This window comes from Pithys albifrons, chromosome 3 (genome assembly GCF_047495875.1).
Source record: "Pithys albifrons albifrons isolate INPA30051 chromosome 3, PitAlb_v1, whole genome shotgun sequence".
Taxonomy (NCBI): domain Eukaryota; kingdom Metazoa; phylum Chordata; class Aves; order Passeriformes; family Thamnophilidae; genus Pithys; species Pithys albifrons.
Window position 1 is genome coordinate 62,943,625 of NC_092460.1, and position 23,910 is coordinate 62,967,534.

The window sequence follows — 23,910 nt, forward strand, 5'->3', positions numbered from 1 at the left end:
TTTCCACAGTCAAAACAAGTACAACGAAAAGCTCATCACTGCGCAGCTCCACAGACTGCCGGGATTTGATGTGTTAACTTTGAACCAGGCTTTCTCCCAGTTTTTCCCTTATCGTGGTACTCCGTAAGGTACCAAGGGAGGGAAAACTACAGAGTAGAGTGACTCAGGGGAAAGCGAAAAGTCTCTTGTGTCCAGACTGCTCCCCATGGCGCCTGCTCGCGTTACCTTCCCGGCAGCAGACTCGTTTTAGGGGATGTCGGTGGAGTGTCACACCCTGTTCGGGTCGCCCAGGGCTGCTGTGCCGCACGCCCCACGGCCCGGGCTGCGGGGCTGCCCCAACGCGGACATCCCGGCGGCTCTTTCTGCGGCCGAGGCGGCACCCGCTTCCCGCCGGATCAGCCCTTCGTCCCCTCTTTCAGATTTACGGAGGGATGCAGAGGCGCGGAGCAAGGGGCAGCCCAGCTCCCGGCGCGGGGACAGCCGGCCCTTTCCCGCCTGGAGCGGGCGGTGGCGGCGGGAAGGGCGCGGGACGGGGCGGGCGCGCGCGGGGAGGGCGGGGAGCGCCAAGAAAAGGAGCGAAACGGCCCCGCGCGGGCGGGAGCCCCGTCCCGCGCGCCCGCCGCTGCGCGCCGCCCGCCCGCGCGCGCTCTGATTGGCTGGCGGAGCGGCCGGGGCTCCCCGGCGGCCGCGTCTGATTGGCCGGATTGTAAAGCGATGTCTGAGGGCGCCTGGCGGGAGCGGCACAGCCGCGCGCCCCCCGCGCGCCCCGGCCCCGGGCGAGGTGAGGGCGCGGAGCCGCCTGTGCCCCCATCCCGCCCCTCCCGCCCCGGGGCGCAGCCTCGACCCGCCGCGCTCCCCTCGCGTCCCGCCGGGCACGGCACCCGCTCCTCATAAGGGCCGGGCTAAAAACGCGTTCTCGCTTTGCAGATGGAGGTGAGCGTCCTGTCGCTGCGGGACCTGGCGAGCGCCCGGCCGGGGCGGCGGGGCCGCGCTGAAGCGGCCCAGAAGGTGAGCGAGCGGGCGGGCGCGGGGCACGGTCCGGTCGGTCCCGGCGCCGCGGGTTCCCTGCACGGCGGCCCGGGCGCAGCGCGGCGAGGAGGGAGCGAGGGAGGGAAGGAGGGTGGGCGGCGGGACCGGTGGGCGAGTGCCGGGCCGCGTCCCGGGCCCTGGTTCGGGCTCCTCTCGCTCCTGTGGGCAGCGTTTGGGGTGCTGCCCATGGGACCTGCTCTGCTCTGCAATGTTGGTCTGTACAGCAATATCTTACCTTGGAGCACTGGGGTGTCCAACGCTACCCTTATGATAAAGGGACAATCCAGTGAAAGAACCCCGAGTCATGCCACCCTTGTCAGTAAGTTAAGTGATTGCACTCTGGCACTACTGTCAGGGAAATAGTTTTTAATTTTCACATAAGTAAAACTCACTAAGTGATTGCAAGCATCCCCACGGCTACCATGTGAAAGATGGAGTGGACTCTTGTAGGACTCGCCATTCCAAAGGTAAGAACCACCAGGCCTAAGCTGAGATGGGAATTGTATAGTCCTGTTACTTAGCAGCAGTTTGTGTGTGCTGATGCACGTGTCCACTCTGCTTGCCTTCTGGTCTGTATCCATAAAACTGTGCTCCCAGGTCAGGAAGCTAAGCTGGGGCCACTCAGCAAGAATCGAGCTCGTTGTTCCCCTACTCCCATCTCAGCCAGGCGACAGGATATTTAGTACTGGGCATAACCTTGCTCAGTAATGTCTTCTGAACTAGACCCAGTTCATGACCTGTGGTCCATGCTCAGTCTGAGTCCTTCAAAGATCACATAGTTCTGGTCGGATTCTACTCCTATTACCTCAAATTTCTTTCAATTCTTGCTTACGTACTAAGTTCATTAAGCCAGCCTTTCCAGTCCTTTTGTAGTTGTAAGCTACCTCTGCTTGGATCAAGGTCAATCTCATGCTTCCACCAACTGCCCTTGCAGTTTTGTGCAATACAGATAGCTGAAGTAGTATTGCAGCTACTAAAATGAAGGGAGACAGGGTAAAAATGTTTCTTACCTTAGTAGGTCATTACGGTAGTAGGAAACAAAGATCTGAAAGGGAGTAGATGTTTCTCATGAGCCACTACTTTTTTCATTTTGATATTTGCAGAAACATGAAAATTTGAGGTGCTGAAAGAGCAGGTTGCTTCAGTTGCCCTCACTGCAGTTCCATCACCACCAGCCACAGTGAACAGGAACTTGAGGGGAAGGTAGACCTTCTCCATTACTTAAGTGTTGATTCACTGCCAAGTGAGAAATTGCAAGAATATATTGAGTGCCAGCACTATGTGAACATATATTCTCAGAAGTACCATGGCCTCTAAACTGACCTCTAATTATCACAGTGTAGTAAGTTACAACTGGCTGACTGTTAATTGTAAAAAGAGATGTATTTATTACATCCTTTTGAGTAGTTCATAGGTGAATGTATGCAGAAGTGCTCTTCATCACTACTCAGAGAACAGTGCTTTTGATGTGCCAAATTTGTTTCCAGTTTGCATGCTACAAAACTGCTCCTAATACAAATCAGTTTCAGTTGTTACTGAAACTTCTTTCTGCTTTCTAACTAGTCCATACCTGTTTTTTAAGTATCTATTTAAGATAGGAAACAGATAAATAACTTCAAATAAAGCAAGTTCTTACAGCAAACGAGTGTAACTCAATATTTTCTTTCAGGCTTTTATTCCATTTCTGAGTTGGATTTCTTGCAGCACAAAATAAAATGCATAATGTCCAGCCTCAAAGTTATTATGTCAGATTTTTAAAACTCCTTTTGAAAAAAATGAAGGGATAATCTTAATCTAAACAGGAAGACTTGCTCAGTTAGAGACCAAAAAGCCACAATTAGACTGAAGAGTTAATAACTTCAAACCTGAATTTTAGTTTAATAGTTTTCTGTGATTTCAAAGGTCACTGCCAATTACAGCAAGTTATAAGCTCTTCTAGGTTCCTGATAATCTGTTCAGTTTGCTTTCTGTCTGACTTCACTCAAAGTGCATACTAAATCTAGAAACCACTGGACCACATTAGCTAGAATTCCAAAAAACACAATGTCCTGTTTATAGTGTATTAAGGAGAATTAATTGGTATCTGGGTTATCTAAGAACAGAACATTGATCTCCCTGAGCAAGAAGGAACAGTATGACTTTCTGCAGGGGTATTTCTGGAAGTCCTGCTCTGTACCAGGCTTAAGATACTTGGATCACAGTTTTTGATATCCTTCAAAGAAAGCCAATATGGCATCCTGTCTACTTCATTTCTTTAGTCTTTATGAGCTATTTGCACTAACTGGCTAGAGTGAAGTAGTGTCTCTTGTTGCTCGAAAAACGTATGTCAGCTGAAGGACACTACTGATGCTTCCTTCAGTTAGTCCTTTGAAATGAGTTGATCTGTAGTGATAATTTTTGCAATAGGAGAAAGGGGTAAAATTGGATCTAAAGATGAAATATGGAAAAAATTTGTTTGCAGCTGGGGACTGGAAGGAGTTGAGCTTCATTCAGAAAATGATAAAGATCAGCTGATGAATTAGACTTTTTCTTCCAACATCTCTTAGCTGTAGTCAAGGAACAGTTGTGGAGATGTTCCTTGTTGCTTTGAGCAGCAGCTAGTGCAGATGCAAAACTTGCCTCACTTGCACATGAAGTTACATCCACTTTAGTTTGACATTTTGTGGCAGTTTGAGCTGCATTCCTATCATGGCTTTTATCTAGGGACCTTTCAAACAGAGCAGTGTGTTTTCTTGCTAGGTGTAATGTGGACCAGTGCATTATTTCAGTTTTGCTGCCATTTGGTGATTTACGTTTGTGGGCAATGCTGTCGTGTAATAACAGTCAGAGTTTAAAAGCCTCACAGGCCACAAGTTAGGCTGTTGACCTCAGGTTCTGTATTTCAAGACAGTATCTCATATACACTTCCTCCAGTACAGCAGCATGTAAAATATTTTACCACGTCTAACAAAAGCAGAAGAACTGTGCTAAATATATCTATCAGTATGAAGGCATGAGTCACTTCAATTACCTTCATAAGAACCATAAAATTGATTGTTGGAATGTTGTCTTTCCTGTTGTATCTAAAGAACTTTGTTTTTAATAGGAAAACATATTTGATCGATCCAGGATGGCCCCAAAGACTCCCATTAAGAATGAACCAATTGATTTATCGAAGCAAAAAGGCTGCACACCAGAAAGAAATCCAATTACACCTGTTAAGATAATTGACAAACCTCAGGCTGATCCCTGGACCCCTACTGCTAACCTGAAGATGCTTGTTAGTGCTGCTAGCCCTGACATGAGGGACAGAGAGAAGAAGAAAGAGCTCTTCAGACCCATAGAAAACAGTGAACAGAATGACACTCCTGATTCATTACAGGTGAGACTCAGAACACAATTACCATATGTTGTTAGGACTCAGACTTTCCTTGAGTTGCTCTTCCGTTTTCTTCCAACTGGCAGACACTTTTAAACAGGCATAATTTTCAAAAATAAATTCAAACATGGAAGAGCACACTTCAAATCTTATACCTCATCTGCAACAGTCCTGCAGAGTGGTCAGCTGAAACCTTTCTCCCCCAACCCCCAAAACAGTGGTCAGAAAGCAGGGTCAAGTGTTACGAAGATTTTTACTTGCCAAGACTTGGGCAATGCAGGGGTTGATCCCTGTCCTCGCTTTAAGAAGTCAGTCCCTGGAGAGAATGATGTCAGGTTGCAGTAAGCATCTCTACAGTTTTCTTCCTTCATATGTTTTTTTATTCCAACCACCACTTTCCCTCTTCTGGATTATTTCTTGTATAATATCCTTCCCTGGTGATTTCAGTGACAGGAAAATAGTTTCGGGGTCCTCCTACTGAGAAGCATCACTTGATAGGAACAGATCACACTAGAAAGTGTAGGTTTTACAGCAAGAACAGTGACTACTTTAGTCTAAAGAATTCTGCAGCTTACATGGTCTAATGAAACAAACACTTATCTAAGGATTATTCCTGGCATAGCATTCCGTAACTAAAAAATAGCTGATGTTGAAGATTAGTTCATTACCACTCCAAGCCTGCTAAGGTCACTCAACATTTTTGGGGTGGCTCCTATAAAGAGTTCAAATATTTTCTAGGTAATAAAACTTACATTTAATCTTCTTCACTGAGAAAGGTAACTTACAAAAGAAGTGAAGTGTTACTGTAATACTGCCATTTCCTTACCATATAAAACTCAAAGAATTCTGTCAGCAACAGCCTGCCACAAGGTCACTCAGTCACATCTAGCAAAGGACAGTTTGAGAACCCATAAGCAAGGAAACGTGGCCACCACCCTCAGCTTTTCATTCCCAGAGTGCAAAACTTATTTTCCTTTTTTTGACACAGAAGAAACTCCCAATGTTACCACTGCAGAAAAATCCTCCATCCTTATTTTGTAATAAATAAACATACCTCTTCATACATTCTTGGCATCACAGTTTTGTTGGGTTTTATTTTATTTCTGCTGCAAAAAATGAAAGACCATGTTCAGCCATCCTACAGAATTCCTTAACCTAACAGCTTGCCTGAGTTTAAGGTTCAAAGACTGGGTAGCACCTTTTATTGTGTCTTAGAATTGTGCCCCCAGCCCTTCCCCAATTGCCAGTTTCTTAAAATAATAGTGTCATTATGAAGGGCAGCAAAATCTTTTGAAAGAGGTTTTGCAGGAACTCTTTTCTGGCTTCTCCACCTTCTTGTTTATTAGATCCATAAGTGTTTGAGGGAATATTACTCCTTCTCTCAAAAAGAAATACTCTTTCCAAGTAGGATCTTAACATCTGAGAGTCTTGGTTGTTTGCCTTACTGTTTTTTTCCTTGTGTGTGACCATTATTTCATGATAGTGCAGATAAGAGTTTTTTTGTAGACACTCAGTGTGATGAATTAAAAAGAGCTTGCAAGCCTGTCACCCAAGTGCTCTGTGCTTGCATGGAGCCCATGATTTTTTTCCTTATTAGAAAATCTGAGCTTAAATATTGCTAACATCTGAAATATGCCTCACTTGATTATGTCTTGCTTTTAAAGCTCTGCACTAAAGGGTTAACAATTATTTTTTAACAGTATGATATAGTAGACGACAGCACGGTTGAGGAATTTGAAAAACGGAGGCCCAGCAGAAAACAGAAAAGCTTAGGACTCTTGTGCCAAAAGTTTCTGGCTCGCTATCCAAATTATCCGTTGTCAACAGAGAAAACTACTATTTCTTTGGATGAAGTGGCTTCAATTCTTGGTACGTATACCTGCAAAATGGGGTAACTGATCACTTGGGGTAACCCAACAGATGGGCCTTCCAAAGACCGTCTTCTAATAGACTGCCTTTCCCATCGTCTGGATGCTCATACTAATCAAGACTTGGAAATGCCTAAAATTCCTGAATGTCTTTGCTTGCTTGTTAGTGCTACCGCTTTGAAATCTACTTTCTGACAGTACTTTTCACTAGACAGATCCTGCCTCTTGCTCTTTACCAACTCTGTTACTTTCTTAAATATTCAATTTGTTGAACACTGAAGGAGTCAAGAGTTGCAAAACCTCTGGAGGAGGACTTACAAACAAGTTTTATCAAATTTGGGGAAATGATTGCAAACAACTAGGTGCAGGAGATTAGTTGGGTCTACTGCCTGACTTCTGCAACATGACTGACTGTATCTTCTGAGATTTCATAGTTTGTAAAGGTTATCTTAGGTTTAAATCATATTCTCTGTGACTCTGTTAAGAAAAGCCTTGAAATACTCATTTATTTGCCCTGGTGATGGGAAGTGGAAATAGGATAGAATTCAGATTAGGTAAATAGTTAAATAAATTACTTTTTAAATTCATTATTCCTTTAGATTTTGTAGTTACCCCTGCATGTGCTTGCATGAGATACTTGTGCTCCAGCCTTGTACAGCTCAACATGAATAGTCCTTTATGTCATTTTGGGAGGGATGTTACCTTGCTTTCCTAAATAATAGAATGTTTCTTTTAAAACTTACTGTTGGGAATTTTGCCTTCCAGAAGTGGGGCTGTTTGTCCTTTTCCCTTTGGTTTTCCCTTCCTTGCTTCCTTGTATCAAGTTGCTTCAGTGCCAACAAAACTACTCAGGGTTGATGTTGCAGTTCTCTATGTAACAAATGATAGCTGTGATACAACCTTTGCTACAAATGTAGATTGCTTTGTTCACTGAAGACCTATTGAAAGGCCACAAAGGGGGCTACACTGCCTGTGCCCAGCACACTCCGGGATATGTGTATCACTCTTGTTTTTCCGGAGTATGTTTCAATCCAAGATCTTCATACACTTAGAAATACTCATTAATTGTTTCACCTAATACCCGTTTGAGGCTGGTAAGTATTACCCATATTCTTCAGATGGGTAAACAAACGCATCAAGACCTTACTTTCCCCAGGGAAGGCTTTCAAAATCTTTCTCCCTAACTAGCACTTGTTCTGCTCAGCTAATGTTAAGTGTTAGGGGATTTCTGGTGCAGATGATGCCACTAGCATATGGTACACTGTGTTATGTGTAACAGCCGTGCTTCAAACAGCACTGGACATGAGTACTTGGGGCAGTGAGCAGAGTGAACTCAAGCTGGACATATTTCATACATTTCCCCTAGGCGTAGACCCAGTCAGCACCAAAGACTCATTTCTACTGCATTTGGAAGTGGTGGGTCTCATCCTACACTGCTTTGTACTTTGTGAAGATTGTAATGTTCCTTTGCTTGGTACCTTCTTAGCAAGTAAAAGCAATTTTGCCCTTGGAAACACAAGTGGAGGACCACATTCCCACTGGTTCCTGTATGAGGGGCTTTTATTTCTGTATCGTGACAGTGCCAGGCCCAGACCCTTTTCTGTCCTCTGTTACACACAGGCTTGTGCATAGGTGTGTGTCTGAGCTATGAAGATTTCTGTCAGGAAGGGCCAAAGTGCTTTGAAAACCTGGAGGCAGTCTGGATAGGTCTGAGTGAGTGGCCCTGGGCAGACTGCACTTAGTTCTAAACACAACGTAGTTGCTGTAAGATGAAGCCATGGCTGGGCTGGAATTTAAGAAAATTGACAAAGACCAGCATACAGAGAGGATGGCCACACATAAATCAGGTCTTAATTGTGCAAATATGGATGGATCTCATGGAACGTGTCCAGGTGAACAGTGAAAAATGTTGTGGACACTCAGTATTAGAGAACAGTCTGTTCTCTGTTCGCTTCTGCTGAGCAGCACATTAAATCTAGATAAGCATCTCTGTCTTTTTTTACCCTTCCCCCACTTAAAACAGGAGTTGAGCGTAGACGAATTTACGATATAGTGAATGTCCTGGAGTCACTGCACTTGGTTAGCCGTGTTGCCAAGAACCAGTACTGTTGGCATGGCCGGCACAACCTCAGCCAAACTCTGAAAAAGCTTCAGGAAGCAGGAGAGCTGCAGTATGGAGAGCTAATGACCTTCCAGCACAAGGAGCAGGACTCGGATTACAAATTTGGAGAACGGAAAAGGGAAACTGTTCCAGAGTCTCAAGACAGACCATTACTGGACTTTTCAGAACCAGATTGCAGCTCTGGTAAGATAACTAATGAGTGATGATACACAGACACAAGACTCTTTCTCCAGTTTACTATGTGACTTTTTCCCTTGTTTTGCTTTTAATTAAAATAAAAAATTATCCTTAAAAAAAAAGTGCTGAATTCACCATGCAAGGGGCAGAATTCTTCCTTCTATTCTGTCCCTAACATAGGTCTCAAGACAGATTTTTCCCTTTTTGCTACAGACTGGCAGGAACTTCTGCCAGACACTCTAGTTCTTTTCCCACCTGTACCTGACAGTAAATGCTTTGTCCCGACAGAAGGTGCCATCTTCACGTGTCCAGTGTTTCATGCTGCCCATGTAACACATGGCATTTAAGCTACAAAGTCCACTGGAATCACAAAATTATAGTGGCACAAAACTGTGTAACATAGCATAGCATCAGCTTTGGAATCTGACTTTCTAAAAGCTATTTTTACAATTTTTATTGCCTTTTGAAGAGACACTTCTGTCTGCATTACTCAGTTATTTGCTGCCTTTCAAAAGATTTCTTCTTCCTGACAAGGAAATACTTTACTTCCTTTGCGTGTGAGAAACCTACTTACTAGTTTTCTGGCTGTGATGGATGATATATGCTAAGAGGCTTGGGTATTATTTGTAACACAGCATCTGCAAACAGCAGAAAGGACAAGTCATTGCGGATTATGAGCCAAAAGTTTGTCATGCTGTTCCTTGTCTCCAAGACCAAGATAGTCACTCTGGACATCGCAGCAAAGATACTGATAGAAGAAACCCAGGATACAGTGGATCACAGCAAATTTAAAAGTAAGCTGGCTAATGAGAGGCGAATCAATCAGTAAGTGAGTAAAGAAAACAGTGGCATGTTTGGATTGACATCAGCAGGTAACAGCAAGAGTGGGTCATGAATCTTTTGCTGAAATACAGTTTGGATTTTTTTAATTGCAAATGTCAGTTTGTGAAAACAGAGTTGGCATGGGAAAGAGTCACTTTGACAATTGTCTCCCAAGTTTTAGCTTAAGAATGAAGAAAAAAATTTCTTTTTCAGTTGAATTTTTCTTTCATACTTAAACCCTGTTTCCTGTATTGCTCTGCATGTTTCAGAACATATTGAACAGAAACATGATGTTTAATTTAAGAGAAATAATTTTCTCTGTAGAAACATTAAACTTCTTTTTACCTAAATCTTTCACAACTGGATGGCAGCTGGCTTTTAAGTTAGTAGGGATTAGTACTTGGGTCCCTTGGACAACATGGAAAAAGTCAACATTAGAAAATATTTTTTCTGAGATTAATACTTTTATTTTAAACCTTTAAAGGACTTTTAAAATAAAGTACTTGGACTTCAGTCTTAAAATTCTACCCCCAGTATCAGGAGGACTGAGGAGTATAGCTGGACAACATATGGGTATCATAGTCAGATCAAAGATATTACTTACTAGAATCACAGAGATTTTTCTGAGTGTATTACAGTTTTAAAACCTATAAATATGTGTCCTTTGTGATGAGCTGTGCACTCTTGTGCCCCTTTCCCCCAGCTTGTGTTTAGCCCACATGGAGGTAGCTGCCTTTTCTGGGCAAGTTGACTTAATTGTTCCCTAACCTATTTCCATCAAAATGAGGTAGATGAACTTAAACCTGAGAAGCTAAGATACAAAGCAGCAGTGACTATCATGTAGCAGCTGGCATGGCAGGCTTCGTAGAAGGTGGCCTAAGTCCATCCCAATTTGATTTTAGCCACCTCATCTGTGAACAGTGTTGATGTTTTGGAATGAAATTACCACATATTTCCTGTTGGCATTGTAAACCCAATTGTCTTAAGTCTCTGCTTTTGGTTGTTAGCAAAGGTACGAAGACTGTATGATATTGCCAACGTTCTCACCAGCCTAGACTTGATCAAGAAAGTTCACGTCACAGAGGAACGAGGACGCAAACCAGCCTTCAAGTGGATTGGGCCTGTGGAATTCTCTGGAAAGACCGGTAACTTGTGTAGCTTGCATTTATTTTCTTTTTGTTTTGACAGTCCCTTCCCAAGTGGTAAAAGGTTGCTTTCTATGTGTAAAGAATGGTTCAGCATTCACTGTGTATCCTGTGATTATTTACTTCTGCCAGTTCAACAATTGCCCTTGTTAGACTGTGCTCAAGAGCTGGAACTGTGGAGGGTTATTGAGGTATACTGTGTCTACTGACTTAGATAACTGCATGTATAACTATGAATTGCAGAGCAATGCCAGATAACACCAACATCTTCAAATTTGGGTCTACAGCTTTTCTGGGTTGCAAATCTCTGTAATTCCATAGTAATTGTGCAGTGAATTATTTTCATTATAAGGGGATTTACCAAGGTAGACCAAGGCTGTTTCTTGTACGTGTCCCCTTGTATAAAAGTTTTGTCTGCAAAAGAATGAGGCAGTGGGACAGATCATCTCTGTAAGCTGATGATTCTTGTCTGGAAGCCAAAGCAAAGAGAAGCCCTTAGGCTTTGATATTTGGGTCAGATCAGTGTCAGGACCAAGTAAAAATGAAGGATAATGTTAATGCTGTCTTAGTACCTTTTCTACTCCAGCTACACACATGAGAGTGTTCTCCCTGCTATGGGATGAATAGGAGGGAAGCTTGTGATGCTTCCTGAGCTCTTAAATCTGTTTCAATGTTGTGGGGTTTGAAATAGTATGGGAGGATTCCTCTTCCCTTAAGACCAAGTTGGGTAAAATAGAAGTCTAAATGATGAGCAGTGTTGCCTCAAGGACTGTTGTACAAAATTATGTCCGTATAAATGAGCTGACAGGGCATAGCCAAACATCTGATCCTCTGCCAGAAACACAGAGAGAAGCCTGTGCCCGGTATCAGATCTGTGCCACTGGAAAGCAAAGGTTTACACGTCATGCTTCATTTAATGGTGCACAGCCTTGTGAAGGGACCAGAAGAAAAGTCAGTTCTGAACCCAACAGCCCACGTCACGAGAGGCAAGGTAACTACTAATGAAACATGTTCTTTTGTATCTCACTGGATCTGTGCAAATGACAGCCCAGCAATTTAAGGAACTTAGCTGGGTTAATCAGTGTAATTAAATATGTGAATTACTCTTGGGAGGTGCCTATATTTCTACTGTGCATGTGATGATGAGATTTGTGTTTTAGACCCTTCAGTCAAGTACCTAAAGTTAGATGAGGTGAATCTGGGCCTTACTGTCTTGAATCTGCGGTGTGTGTTTTCTGGTAAACGTTTCTGTTCTCTACTAACTGCAACTGTATTACAGTTTCTTTTAAAATTTGGCATAGATAAAGAAAGACTCTTTAGCCACAAAACGCTTGCTTCATTTTATGGTTCCTAATATAGTGAAGTTTACAATTGTAACAACCTAATGTAAAGTTTTTTAAAAGGCTAAAGCAATTACAGGGCTTTTCACAGTCCCCTCTTACAGGAAATGGTGATGTTGAGCACCCCTGCAGTGGGACTCAAAGTTCTGAGTGACTTGCACATTCTGGCACTAGGTGATTAGTGGATGTTATAAAAATGTCTCAGGACTGAAAAATTATAGCAATTATTTTGTATGGCCAGCATCAAAATATGCTTGGTAAACCTACCTGTGATTAATTGAATTCATCTTTGTTCTTTCAGCCAATATTGTGAATTCAGATGAACATTGTTCCAAAATGGTAAATCTAGCAGCTGTCTGCAGGCAGAAAATAGAGGAAGATACTAGGTAGGTTACTCTTAACTCCTGTTCAGTTTCATCTTCATGTTTGTCATGTTTAGCTTAAGGATAGATTCCATTGCTGAGACTGAATAAAAAATTGCCAGAAGTCTTGTTATTATGATTTTAATACAGATAGGTGTCAGCATGGCTTTCTTTTTTGTGGTCATTTTATACACCCACCTGTACTTGTGCCACTGTTGTCATTTCACTTCTGTATTTCTCTGTATCATTCGTGTTTATATAGGTCATCCCTGTGCCCTTTGGCCTGTTGTTTACATAGGCTGAGCAAATCATTATTCTATGGAAGAGCCTCTCTGCCTCTCATCTGTCTTCTCTACACCTATCCCAACTTGAATTCATTTGTGAATGATTGACTCTAGTCAAGTGCAGCAAAAACATTACTGTTCCTCCAAAACCTTGAGACGTCTGCTTCTGTGTAATTAGAAAAAATAAAAAATTTTCTTCCTTGTAAGCTGTGTAAAAATGGTGGTTTGGGGGGCAGGAATTTTTCCACATTTGCATCCAAAATGTATCTATTTGCTTCTAAGGATAAAATAGGACTAAATGTTTTTCTTCTTTTCATTACTGTTTTTTTTAGGAATAACGCTTGTGGCACAGAAACAATACTAAATTCAGCAAGGAACTCAAGCGTAACCTCACCATTCTCCCTTCTTCCACTTCCTGGGGACTCTGATTTTTGTGTTAACCCTTTGCCTCAGGCAGCTTTCCCTGTGGTTCAGGCAGAGGTGCCAAGCTTCTCACTACCAGCTGGCATCAACAGCCAGGTTCCACATCCTTCCACACAAGCAGCCTCCAAAACAGAAGATGGCAAACCTGCCCTGGTCCCCAGCCAACCCTTCTTGTGCTTCCCATCTTCATCCCTTTTTATGTTATGTGGAGGTCTTCAGGAAAATAACTTGAGTGAGACCCAGCCCACTGCAGGAGACAAGGGAAACTGGAGTGCCGAAGCTCAGGCTGCTGTACCTCCTGCTCTCTGCCAAAAACGCAGCTCCCACAAGTGCACATTGCCCTCTCCACCTGTAGATGATGAAGAGCCAGTGGCTAAAAAGCAGAATATGGAGCAAACTGATCTGCCTCTCTCACTTGTAGTACCCAAGGTAAAGTGGATTTCATTATCACTTAGGCTTCCTGACGGTAAGGAAAGACTTTTGGTTAAGACAGTGTCTTCAGAAATGAAAATTCACTACACCATTCTTGTTAGAGATACAAATGCTGCCTCCCACATGTTAATAGTTGTAAAGGGGCTGTGTCAGGAAGTACTGGCATTAACTGAGAGATGTTTTCACATTACCAGGGGAGAATAGACTGTTACTGCTTTGCCTAGCATTGTGATGCTCAGCTACTCTTTGGAATCAGTGTCCTTATCATTGTCTTGAACAAAACAACATGTCAGAGGGGAAGAAAACAAAATAACTATTACTCCTCATCTTCCCTTGTTACCTTGGGCTTTCCCAGACAGCAGCAGCATTGCTTACTCTGCTGAGGTATAGCAAATATGATTCGTACTTTCCCCCTTCTCTACAGCCTGAGTCTCTCTCTCTCAAGCCCAGTGTTACCCACAGCAGGCTGCTGAGAGAAAGATGATGGTGAAGGTGATGTGTAGCTACCTCAGGGTTCCCTTAACTACTGAAAGCAGGGATTAGGCTCAAGGCTGTATCATATAAGTCATTTGAATATTCAATATAAACTATTTGAAACAAGTGTTTTTTCCTTAGCAATAAAAAAATCCCAGAGATCAGGTATTTCTTATCTAGTATTTCCAAGTACTCAAAGTTCACTACAGCAAAGGGCACAGGAATCAGGCATCACTTATACGGCTTTTCAAACCCTCAATCAAAGTTTCTAACTTGGTGATTTGCTTATCAGGTTTGTGCTGCTCCTTTGCATAGATACATGTTTTACTCTGTAGCCAAAGAAGGTGCATGAGAGGCATCACACTGTTATTTTGGACCCTTCATTTATTTCCATTTTTCTTTTTGCCTAGAAGCCTTTTGAATCACCCAGGACAGAATCTACCCCAGGAAGTGGCTGTCGCTCTGCTGTACATCTAGAAACTTACCATCTTGACCGGGAAAGTCCCACTGCTCCAGAGGCTGGAAGCAAGGACTCTACTAAGCCTTTAGATTGTCAGGAGCAAGAAAAACAACCTCAGAACAAAGACCCTGATGAACCTCCTCCAGGAAATGAGCACATCCCTAAAGAAAATGCCAGTCAACCTTTCCAACCACAGTATCTTTATGTTCAGCCTCCTGCTGGTAAGGACTGCTATGAGATCTAGAAGCACACAAACTTTGTATCTGTTCACTGATCAAATACAGAGTCCTGCAAATAGGTGAAACAGTCTGTATTTGGCAGAGAAAAGAACTTGATGGCAGTTCTTTGTAGTAGTTTAATGGCTCTGAAATCTCTTGACTCTGTGTGAACTGTTGCTCCTCTGAAAAGACAGGCATTTTTTGGAGGTTCTCAAACATTTAACAGAGATGAATAACATGAGTTTTGCATGCTTGAATCGTGTGCGGCAAAAAGGCATTCAGAGGAGTTAAAAGTGTAGTTTTGGTGGTTAGGTGACCAAAATTGAGCAGCAGCATCCCCCTGAGTGGATGAATTTAGTCACCCACAAACTCTGTACGTGCATCCTCATAATAACCCCCCGAAAACCAAGGCACTGGGAGCGTAACCAATCCTGCTTGTAGGGCACCATAGGGATAGAGAGGAAGCAGATGAAAATACTGCATGAGGATTTTGTGTACACCATAGTTTGTGCCTGTGTTTGTGTGCAGCAGAAGACTGGGTTTTTTGGAACAGGATACGTGGCAGATTGCTGTGACTACTGCTTTTTTGATTCACTTGCAAAATGGAGTGGGGTCTATGGGATTTTACTTAGGATGGAGATGCTCAGTTTGAAAATGTTGATCCTGGTGTTTGGAAAGGTCAGACAAACTGGAAGCCAGAGCAACTTCTGTTTCAACACAATGTTTCAGCTGTTCTCAGAAAAATTAATGCCATTATGGTATATCTTTGTGGGTGTCTCCCATTTGTTGGGTTTGGTTTAGATTGGGGTATTTTTCTCACTAAAAGCAATGTATATGTTTTCATGTAGCAGACAATATGATTCCCATTAGTGAAGAGTTTGTTTTGCCAGGATGTTGCTTGTAATTGAAGTTAGAAGCAGAGAACAGCAAGGTGTGCGGTTGGTACTTAATATGACTGAAGTAAATGGATGTAGGTGCAGTGATCAGTAGGTGTGGAGATGGAGGAAGGTGAGGAAAGGCAACTGGACAGAAGAATCTACGGTTTGTGACTGTTTTCTTCCTTTTTTTTTTGTTATTTTTGTCATAGTTTACTTCCTAGGCAGACTTTTCTTTATTGTCACACCTTTTTCCTATTCTAGATGAAGTTACAATAATTTGTCAACTGTATTAATGCTTTATTTTCTTTCTTTGGTTTAGGATTAAGCAGTTTTAATTTCCTGTTTTCTGCAAACCAAGCCCCTGGTGCCATCAGCCTGCCTTCAAACCAGTTACCTTCTCTAAGTGTACCCTGTGTTATGGTGCCATCAGCAGCCTTGGCTTCCTTCCCTCTCGTCTGTTCTCCCTCATTCACCAGTCCCCTTTCCCATGATGGCTCCTTCCCAGCTGCTGCCTCTATGAATTTCAGCATGTCCAGCCTGGCATCAACAACACCTGTTTTCATAAGCACTACGGCAGTGGTCACCCCGAAGGTCTCACCTACCCCTTCTGTGGATCCATCACAACCAGCTCATCCCGCTCTGCATCTGAGTCCTGTGCTTACAAGATCTTGTGGTGCTGTTAAACTGGACTCCCCTGTGTGTGTGGGGCACCCAGTGACCCTTCTCAAGCTGCAGCAGGTAAGGGTGAAAGGTGTGACAGAGTGATGATGAGAGGACCATGCTAGGTCATGGGCCTCAAGACACCTTGTGCTGCAGGCTGATGCTGTTGTGTCAGAGTGGTGAGCTGGCACGCTGGGAGCTGGTGCCTTCCACTTGATTTGTGTGTGTCTATCTGTAGCAGTGGCACAGGGCTTGAGACAGCATTGAAGACATAGCTCAGCATAGCTCAGCATAGCTCATCTAGCCCTGAACAGTGAAGTGGTTAGTTTTAAAACCCTTAGAGGAATTTTAAACCCCCCCAGAAATCTAAGCGAGCGCTTTTTCCCCATTTTACATTATCATTGTGCATTATGCAATGGCTACAGAAACACACTAAGAGGATAGGAGGATTGTTTGTTGGAATTCAGGAGTCAGTTGGCTGCAACACTTCTTCAGGTAGTAGTGTCCAGGGTACCACCTCAGCCCCTTTCTGATCTCCCTTCACTACATAATGGAAATGTAATAGCAGCACTAGAACTGAGGAAAAACAACTATTTTTGTGAGTTTTGTTGATACTTTTTTTTAAAGATTTTTTTTAAAAATGAGAAATTCAAAAATGAAGGAGGACTCATTTATCTGAAATATAATGAGTGACATAAATCAATCATGTTACACTATGTTACCTGGCTCTTTATATAGCAGTGGCATTATGACACTATTTCAGGTTACATTCTTAAATCTGTGATTTGTTTTCCTATTGTCTAATGCAGTGACAAAGGTTGAACATTTTGAAGCTTTATGAATGTTGCTTTATGTTTATCTTGTTCAAGCTTTAGAAAGAGGCTGTAGTAAGAGACTGGTTGGCAGCCAATCTTATTAGAGATACTAACATAGAAGTTACAGTAGAGTGACATTTAGAAGTGGTCAGGGTTTAAAAGACCAATTTTTGATTTCTCTTGATGCTAACAAGTAACAAAAGTGAGTAAAACATCAAGGAAGGGAAAGCCATTTAAGCTAAAGGACAAGATTGGCATAAGAACGAATGAATATGAACTAATCATGAAAACATTTAAGCTGGAAGTGAGATAGAGGCTTTCATCTTCTAGCAGTGATGTACTGGCATACAGTTCCAGAAGAAAAAGCAGGGGCAAAGGCCATAGCTTTTCATGTGGAGCTTATGAAAGGATGTGTGACGTGGTTCTCTTTAGTACAGGGTACAGGGATTAATGTCTCCCAGCTGTCCTCTGTTTGCATGCTTGCATGTAAGGTTTGAGTAAACCCTGCTGAATCACTTTGGTTTTGTTTCACATATAGCCTTCATCAGCTCCCCTCACTCCCAAGAGCATTCGTCCTGCACATCATGAGGCATTTTTCAAAACTCCTGGAAGTCTTGGAGACCCTGTGACATGGAAGAAAAATGAAGGCAACCAGACCAGAAATGCGAGCTCTGTGCAGAGGAGACTGGAAATCTCTGGTACTAGTGCTGACTAACTCCACTCTTTGCAAAGGGTAGGCAGATTGTCTTAGGACCCTGTATTGATTACAAGAGAACAAGCTCCTACCTGGCAAGAGGAGCACATTAAAATGTCACCCCTTTTGGCATGCTGCCCCGCTATTCATTCACCCACTGGTTTATTAACCATCTTCTTCACAAATCATCCTTGGTACTGAAATCCTTTTACTGAATTGTTCCTTCAGTACTGATTTGGATTCAGATTCTGTGTTTCACACAACCTTGTGGGCATCAAATTCTGTTTGGGATTTTAATTTGAAAAACTCTTTTTATTGTCGTGAGGAGATGCAAAGAGATTTTGGAGTCCCCAGGGATTCTTTATTCATGGCTAGCACTTACCTGGGGTAAGCATTTTATTTGCATGTACTCTACTTACCCTGAGTAAATCTGTGGTGAAAATGATAAAGTTCTGCAGTTGTGAGAGCAACTGCTTCCTTGGTTCCAATCTGTCAAATTTTGCCTCTGCAGTGCAGTCTCTTGCTATTTATTTTGTATGTTGAAGTGGGATTAGTGAAAAAAAGGATTTTTGCAGCTTCAGAATAACAGATTTTCTCAGGGTAGGATTACTTGAATGTCAGTTGGTTGTTGTACAGTGCCCAGCACTTGTGGTTAGAAAAACCTAATAATAACACGATATGATTGAATGTATACATTTGAAAAATATTAAGACCAAAATAACTGTGAATGTTAACATTTTTATAGTTGTGTTAATGAACTGTTATTAGTCCATGGGTTGTTTTTTTTCTTTTACTCTAAGCAAAATATGCAAGTTAGATGTCAAGAATACAAAACCTGATTCCTTAAATAGGTTTGACAAAGTAATTTGAGAGTGACAAGCCATTGAGAAGACTGTGCTAAGATTTCATCTCCTGTTTAAATATCTAGTCTAGACTTTAGGACCAAGGAACACTGATGGGTCATTAACCCCATTATTAGATTCAGTCTAATCTGAGTCTACTAAGTGCCTACTTAGCTGTTTACTTAGGTCTACTTAAGGGGTATCTACTTAAGTGCCTAACTCTTCACTTACAGGAATTTTATAACTAGTTAATAGAGCATTTGAGCATAGTGGGAAGACAAGGGAGATCTTCTCTATCTAAACCATAAAAAGAAGCTGAAAAGAGCAGGAGCCTGAAATTTTAAAATTAATATTAAAAAAAATCTTCATACTTTTGGAGAAGGTAACAAGGAAGAAAAGTCTTAACAGTCTACATTCAGAGTCCTCAAATAATGGATGGTGCTATTAATAATATAGAACATAATTTTAAGAGTTAATGCTCTTATGCTTGGGTATGTTTTCATTCATGGAGCAAGCTGCAATTAAATATGTGCAGTTTCCTTTTTAAAAGACAGAAAATGTTGCTGTTGACATCAGGTTGTCCTGGACTTTTAGCAAACATAAGGCCAGCATTATCAGCTCTCTCTTTCGTACTGGTACTGGATTTCCGAGGGTAGATACGCTGTTGAATGTGCTATTTTGGTGGTCAAAGGAGTCTAGGACTTTAAAAGCTTGGGGATTTGATGAGGGGGATTTATTTTTATAATGAAATGTTTATGAAAATGAAATTTAAGAAAGAATTTTAGTGAAGCTGAGAGGTTGAGTAATGTGGCCTTTTTTTAGAGTAGACCAATAACAGCATTTTAAAGAGGGCTTGGTTAGCCCATGTTGAAAGAAAATCTATAGCAGAATTATAGGAAATTTCAGGGCAGGTAAAGAGACATCTTCAGACTGCTAATTTTTTTATATCTTAATGACACTACAGTTATGAAAGTTTACAGTTTTTCCTTCTGAATTATTTCTCCCTATACACCCACATAGATTAATTTTTCTTTGAAAAGCAGTGTGTAATTAGCAAGTGCTACCCTACCCCTCCACTTCTGCTAGCATGCATGTCTTACTGTTGGGACAGAAAGCAGATCCTAGTGTCCCAGGTGACATGGTGGGTGCCAATTCTCCAAACCTTGTCTTTTCTCTTTCTCTCTAGTATGGTGCAGCCTTTTAGTGAAATGGCAGCTGGGAGCAGAGAGGAGCATTAGAGCTAATGTTGACTCTTTGCTCCAGTTGAAGCATCACCACCAAAATTGCCTTGCTTTTTCAGTAATGTTATTGTGTGCCATAACTAACCTAACTATACTTGAAAATGCAGGGACTGAAAAATGGATTTTCAGTTTCCAGTTTCTGCTTATCGTTTTGTGTTTCCGTAAATACACAGGTCTAGCAATGAGGATCAACTCCCTTTTCAATGGGTCATGGTTGGGAAAGCAGATTTTGGGACTGGGAGAAGAAGGATGTTGATATATTGTCTTGGTTTTGTCAATGCAAAATTCTCACTAAAATAGAGTGGGACCACTGAAGCAGTTGGGCAGCAAAGGGATCAAGGCTACTTGAGCTGCTGAACTAGACCAGTGAGGGGGAAGAGTTGGTTTTCAAGAGAGAATGAATGAGTTTACCTTTCCTATCTTTACCTTCACTGAAAGCTAAGAAGTTAAATAAATTAAGAACAACTCATCAGCAAAGTAGCTTTGGAAAAGCAGAATTTGTATTTGCACTGAGGCGAAGTGCATACCCAGGATGTTCTGCAGGGTTTGTGAAACCCCTTTCTGTCCCAAGACAGTTGTTGAGGAGGATGAGCATATGACTTATACTTGAATCTGCCAGGTTTACATTTCTGATTGTCTTTTGTAAATTGGTGCTATTTCTGTATTTAAAAAGCTGTATTTTTAATGTAAAGCTGCTTTCAGTTTGTTCTTGCACTGCTAGTTTAATATAGATATTAATTTTATTGCTTATAACTGTTTTATTGTTTATAACTGTTCTTCAGTGATTAGATGTCCTGCTTTTCCTGCTCTCTAGTTATCTTTTTGCCTGTCTGCATACAGCTTTACTCCAATCACACTGTTGGGTTGAATATTTTTTTATACTATCTTTTGGAAGAATATTAAACTTTTACAGGATAAAAAATGGAATTGAAACTGAGACTGTGATTTCATTATGGAGGACACCCTTGAATAGAAATACTCAGGCACCGTGTGTCCAGCAGTCCCTGTTGGATTTGAGCACTGAGTGAGTCTCAGAGGACAACAGCTCACCCCAGTGGCTAGAGCATCCAGCTATTTTATGCAACATGAGCACGATTCCCACTCCAGCTATTGCAGGCACAAAGACCAGTGCAATGTAAACTGGCACTTAAAGTCCTGGAGCACACCAGTGCAACACCTGGTGGCCTTGGCCCAAAGCCATGCAAAGTGATCTCCACACCACCGGGCTGCCTCCCACCACCTCTGCGGGGCCTGCCCCAGACACGCCGTGGCTCTTGCAGCTGTCCTTTGGTCTGGCTCTCCACAGGATGGCAGCAATGCCTGCCTGAGCGCTGGCCACAGACACCCAAGAAACTGACATGTGCATCCTTATAACCACCAGCTGCTTGTAAAGAACAAGCGAAGAACACAGCCATAGACCGTCTTCCCTTTCCTAATCACACAGACACCTAAGACACAGCTTGACCCAAACCTGAGTTTGGTCCCAATAAAATCAATAGCAGGTTCACTATTGATTTCAACAAACCAAATATTGCCACCTTACCCATCCTTGTGATGTCCTGTGCCACTAACAATAGCTGCAAAAGGCCTGTGAGGCGCAACTCTTTCCTGAAAGGAAAACTCAAATTCACTCAGTATGGTTTTGGGGCTTTTTTTGACCTCTTACTTCAGCAATCATGCCCTTCCCTTTTAATAGAAGAAAAGTGAGAAGTCTAATAATAGGGTATGAGAAGCATTAACAAGCCCTAACCCTGCTCTCCAGCTTCACTGACAGGGCCATGGCTATCATTTCCTTGAGGAAGGCTGTAGCTTCCAGCAGTTCTTGTCCTCAGTGGTGCACTTAGAACTCCCTCTTTTGAAGTAAAAAGTAATTAGAGAGGAACATCAAACTCTGTCTGATTTAGTTCTCTCTATAAAAAGGGAAATCCATAAGCAGTGCCATTGTGAATGAATGCCTTAATGCTTCAGAGTCTGAGCTGTGCAGCCCAGAGCCACCTGAGAGATAAGCGTAACCCACTGATACTGGAAGGAGTTGAATGCTGCCAGCAAATCCAGTCAGAGCCAGAAGCAGAAGGGAAGCCTCCAATGGGTGGCAAAGCAAAGCCTCACACCATGTCCAGAGAAGCAGGTTTTCCCCAGTGTCTTTGTAAACAAGAAGGGTTTCCTGAGAGGTGCCTGGCAATGCTTTCTCCTTCCAGACCAGAGTTCCCGAGCAAAGCTCTGTAGCCTGCTTAATAATTTAAAATTTAGTAACTTTGAATGTAAAGGAGGGAAAAGAAAGGCTTCATACGCAACAGGCAAATTTAAGCTGTGCTGACTGTGATCCTTTGAGAAGATCCATGTGTGCAGTAAGCATTAGCATCCAGATTCTTTATTGCTCCCAGAAATGCAACAAGAATTTAGGATCTTTTTTCCAGCACTTTCTCCAAGGATTTCTGGAGTGATGAAATGGATCCTAGTGGTGTCAGTCAGCATCAGTTTAAGGTCTTCCCCCATTCTTAAAGCCTTCCCCCATTTGTCTTGTAGGGATGGCAAAAGACTGCCTTGCTTGTTTCCAAAATTCCAAGACCCCCGAATCTAATATCATGGGGCCTCCCAGGGAACACAAAGTTCTGCCTCAACTGGATCTTCTCCATTTTACTGTATTTTCCAAATAAATAAGTACTCATTTTTGCCCTGAATGTGAGATGCCAGACTTTACACCTTTCCCCCATCTCTGGCTGGATATTTCTCACCCTGGATGTGACAACAGTGTAATTTCATAGATGATATACCAAATCTGGGTGGGAGAGGAGCATGAAACTTGCTTTTTCCAACAGTTGCTTTGTTGTTTCAAAACTGACAGCTGTGAACCAGCAGTTTACGGTCTTACCCCCAAAGCATGGTGTGATAGCAAAGGCACTGTAGTGAAATCAAACAAATCAGCAATATATGTGAAATACTGCAACTTGGTAAGTGCCTGTAACAACAGCTGAAATAGGCCAATATGGATCAGGTAAAATCTTTTGGGAAGAAAAGGGAAATAATTTAAAGCCTAGAAAATAAGATGTAGGTATAAAGATTTCACAAAAAATTGTCCAGAAGGAAACTCCTCCCTTAAATGGGCAGCCAATTCTTCAATGCTAAGAAAAATACTTTGCCTCTTCACAGTCTGGATCTCACTGATAGCCAACCAACATGTAATTTAATCAATCTGCACACCTTCAAAATCTTTATTACCAGGGAACAATTAGTTCTGTGCTCGAAATGCACTGGGAATTTAATGAATTCAAGGTAGAAGATGTTAGGGAGTAGTTGACTTGAGCTCTGCTCCCATGCTTGTCTAGGGTGATGACAAAATCACCCACTGGCACCTCATCTACTTTAGCATTCCCATCACTACTGCACCAGGATATTTGGAAGATGTGGGTTCAAAATGTCTCTACCGACACTCTAGGCCTAAGTGGCAAACACTCAAACACTTGTGGATGGATTCACTCTTGATTTACTTTGGCTCAAAGGGAAGGAGGATCAGCATCCTGGTTCTGGGAAACCAGGAGTTCTTAACCCATCATCTACTGCAAAACACTGAGCAAAGCAGTCTTAGGCATCTCTTAATCCAGAGCAATGTCAATCAACCAGGAATGACACCTGGCCTCTCAAGAGTTGAGGATCTAGCTTATGCAAGTGGCATGCAGGGTAAAAGGGAGATGGAAAGAGAGCAGGGGACAGCTCCATTGAGCAGGCATTAAGAAACAGAAAAGTACATTCACTGATTTGAAAATAATTTAGGGCTTTTCTACACAGCCTTGCTTGGGACTTCTCTTTTTTTTTTTAATATGTCAGGACGTGTTAGAGCCTGTTAGCTTGGGACAGCATCAAAACCTCTTGTGCTCCTACAGTGCAAGCCTGATGGTCTTGGAGTGACTTTCTTATTCTGTCTGACCACTGATTTTTAGTGTAAGATTTCTCTTCATAAGTGTGAGGCTGAAACCGCATAGATTGAAGCCTGTTATGTGTATAAGACATCTACAAGAGTATTTCCACTGCATTTGATAAGAGAGTATTATAATACGTTGAAAAAGCAAAGGCTCTTGCAGTCTTCCCAGCATACACAATTAAAGAGGAAAAAATGTTTCAGACAAGTCAGGGAGTATATTTTGCTATAATCAGATAACTATGCAATGCCTTGCCAGAGTAACTAGAGCTGAGTTCCAGGAGCCTCTGCAGAGGATAAAAGGATTCACTCAGGCGCCAACCGCCCTCCTGCCCTGTTAAGAGTGTGTC

At 42.3% G+C, this 23,910-nt stretch overlaps 1 protein-coding gene across 1 annotated transcript; it reads left to right on the top strand.

Moving 5' to 3' along the window:
* The first annotated feature begins 742 nt into the window (after nucleotides 1–742).
* On the top strand, nucleotides 743–20,559 carry E2F7 (E2F transcription factor 7). Its single transcript, XM_071552179.1, has 13 exons — nucleotides 743–781; nucleotides 928–1,008; nucleotides 4,115–4,390; nucleotides 6,088–6,256; nucleotides 8,279–8,560; nucleotides 9,190–9,348; nucleotides 10,384–10,521; nucleotides 11,360–11,512; nucleotides 12,163–12,247; nucleotides 12,840–13,359; nucleotides 14,247–14,517; nucleotides 15,712–16,130; nucleotides 17,406–20,559. The coding sequence occupies exons 2-13, from the start codon at nucleotides 928–930 to the stop codon at nucleotides 17,580–17,582; spliced, it is 2,730 nt and encodes a 909-aa protein (XP_071408280.1). The 5' UTR covers nucleotides 743–781; the 3' UTR covers nucleotides 17,583–20,559.
* Nucleotides 20,560–23,910: the final 3,351 nt, after the last annotated feature.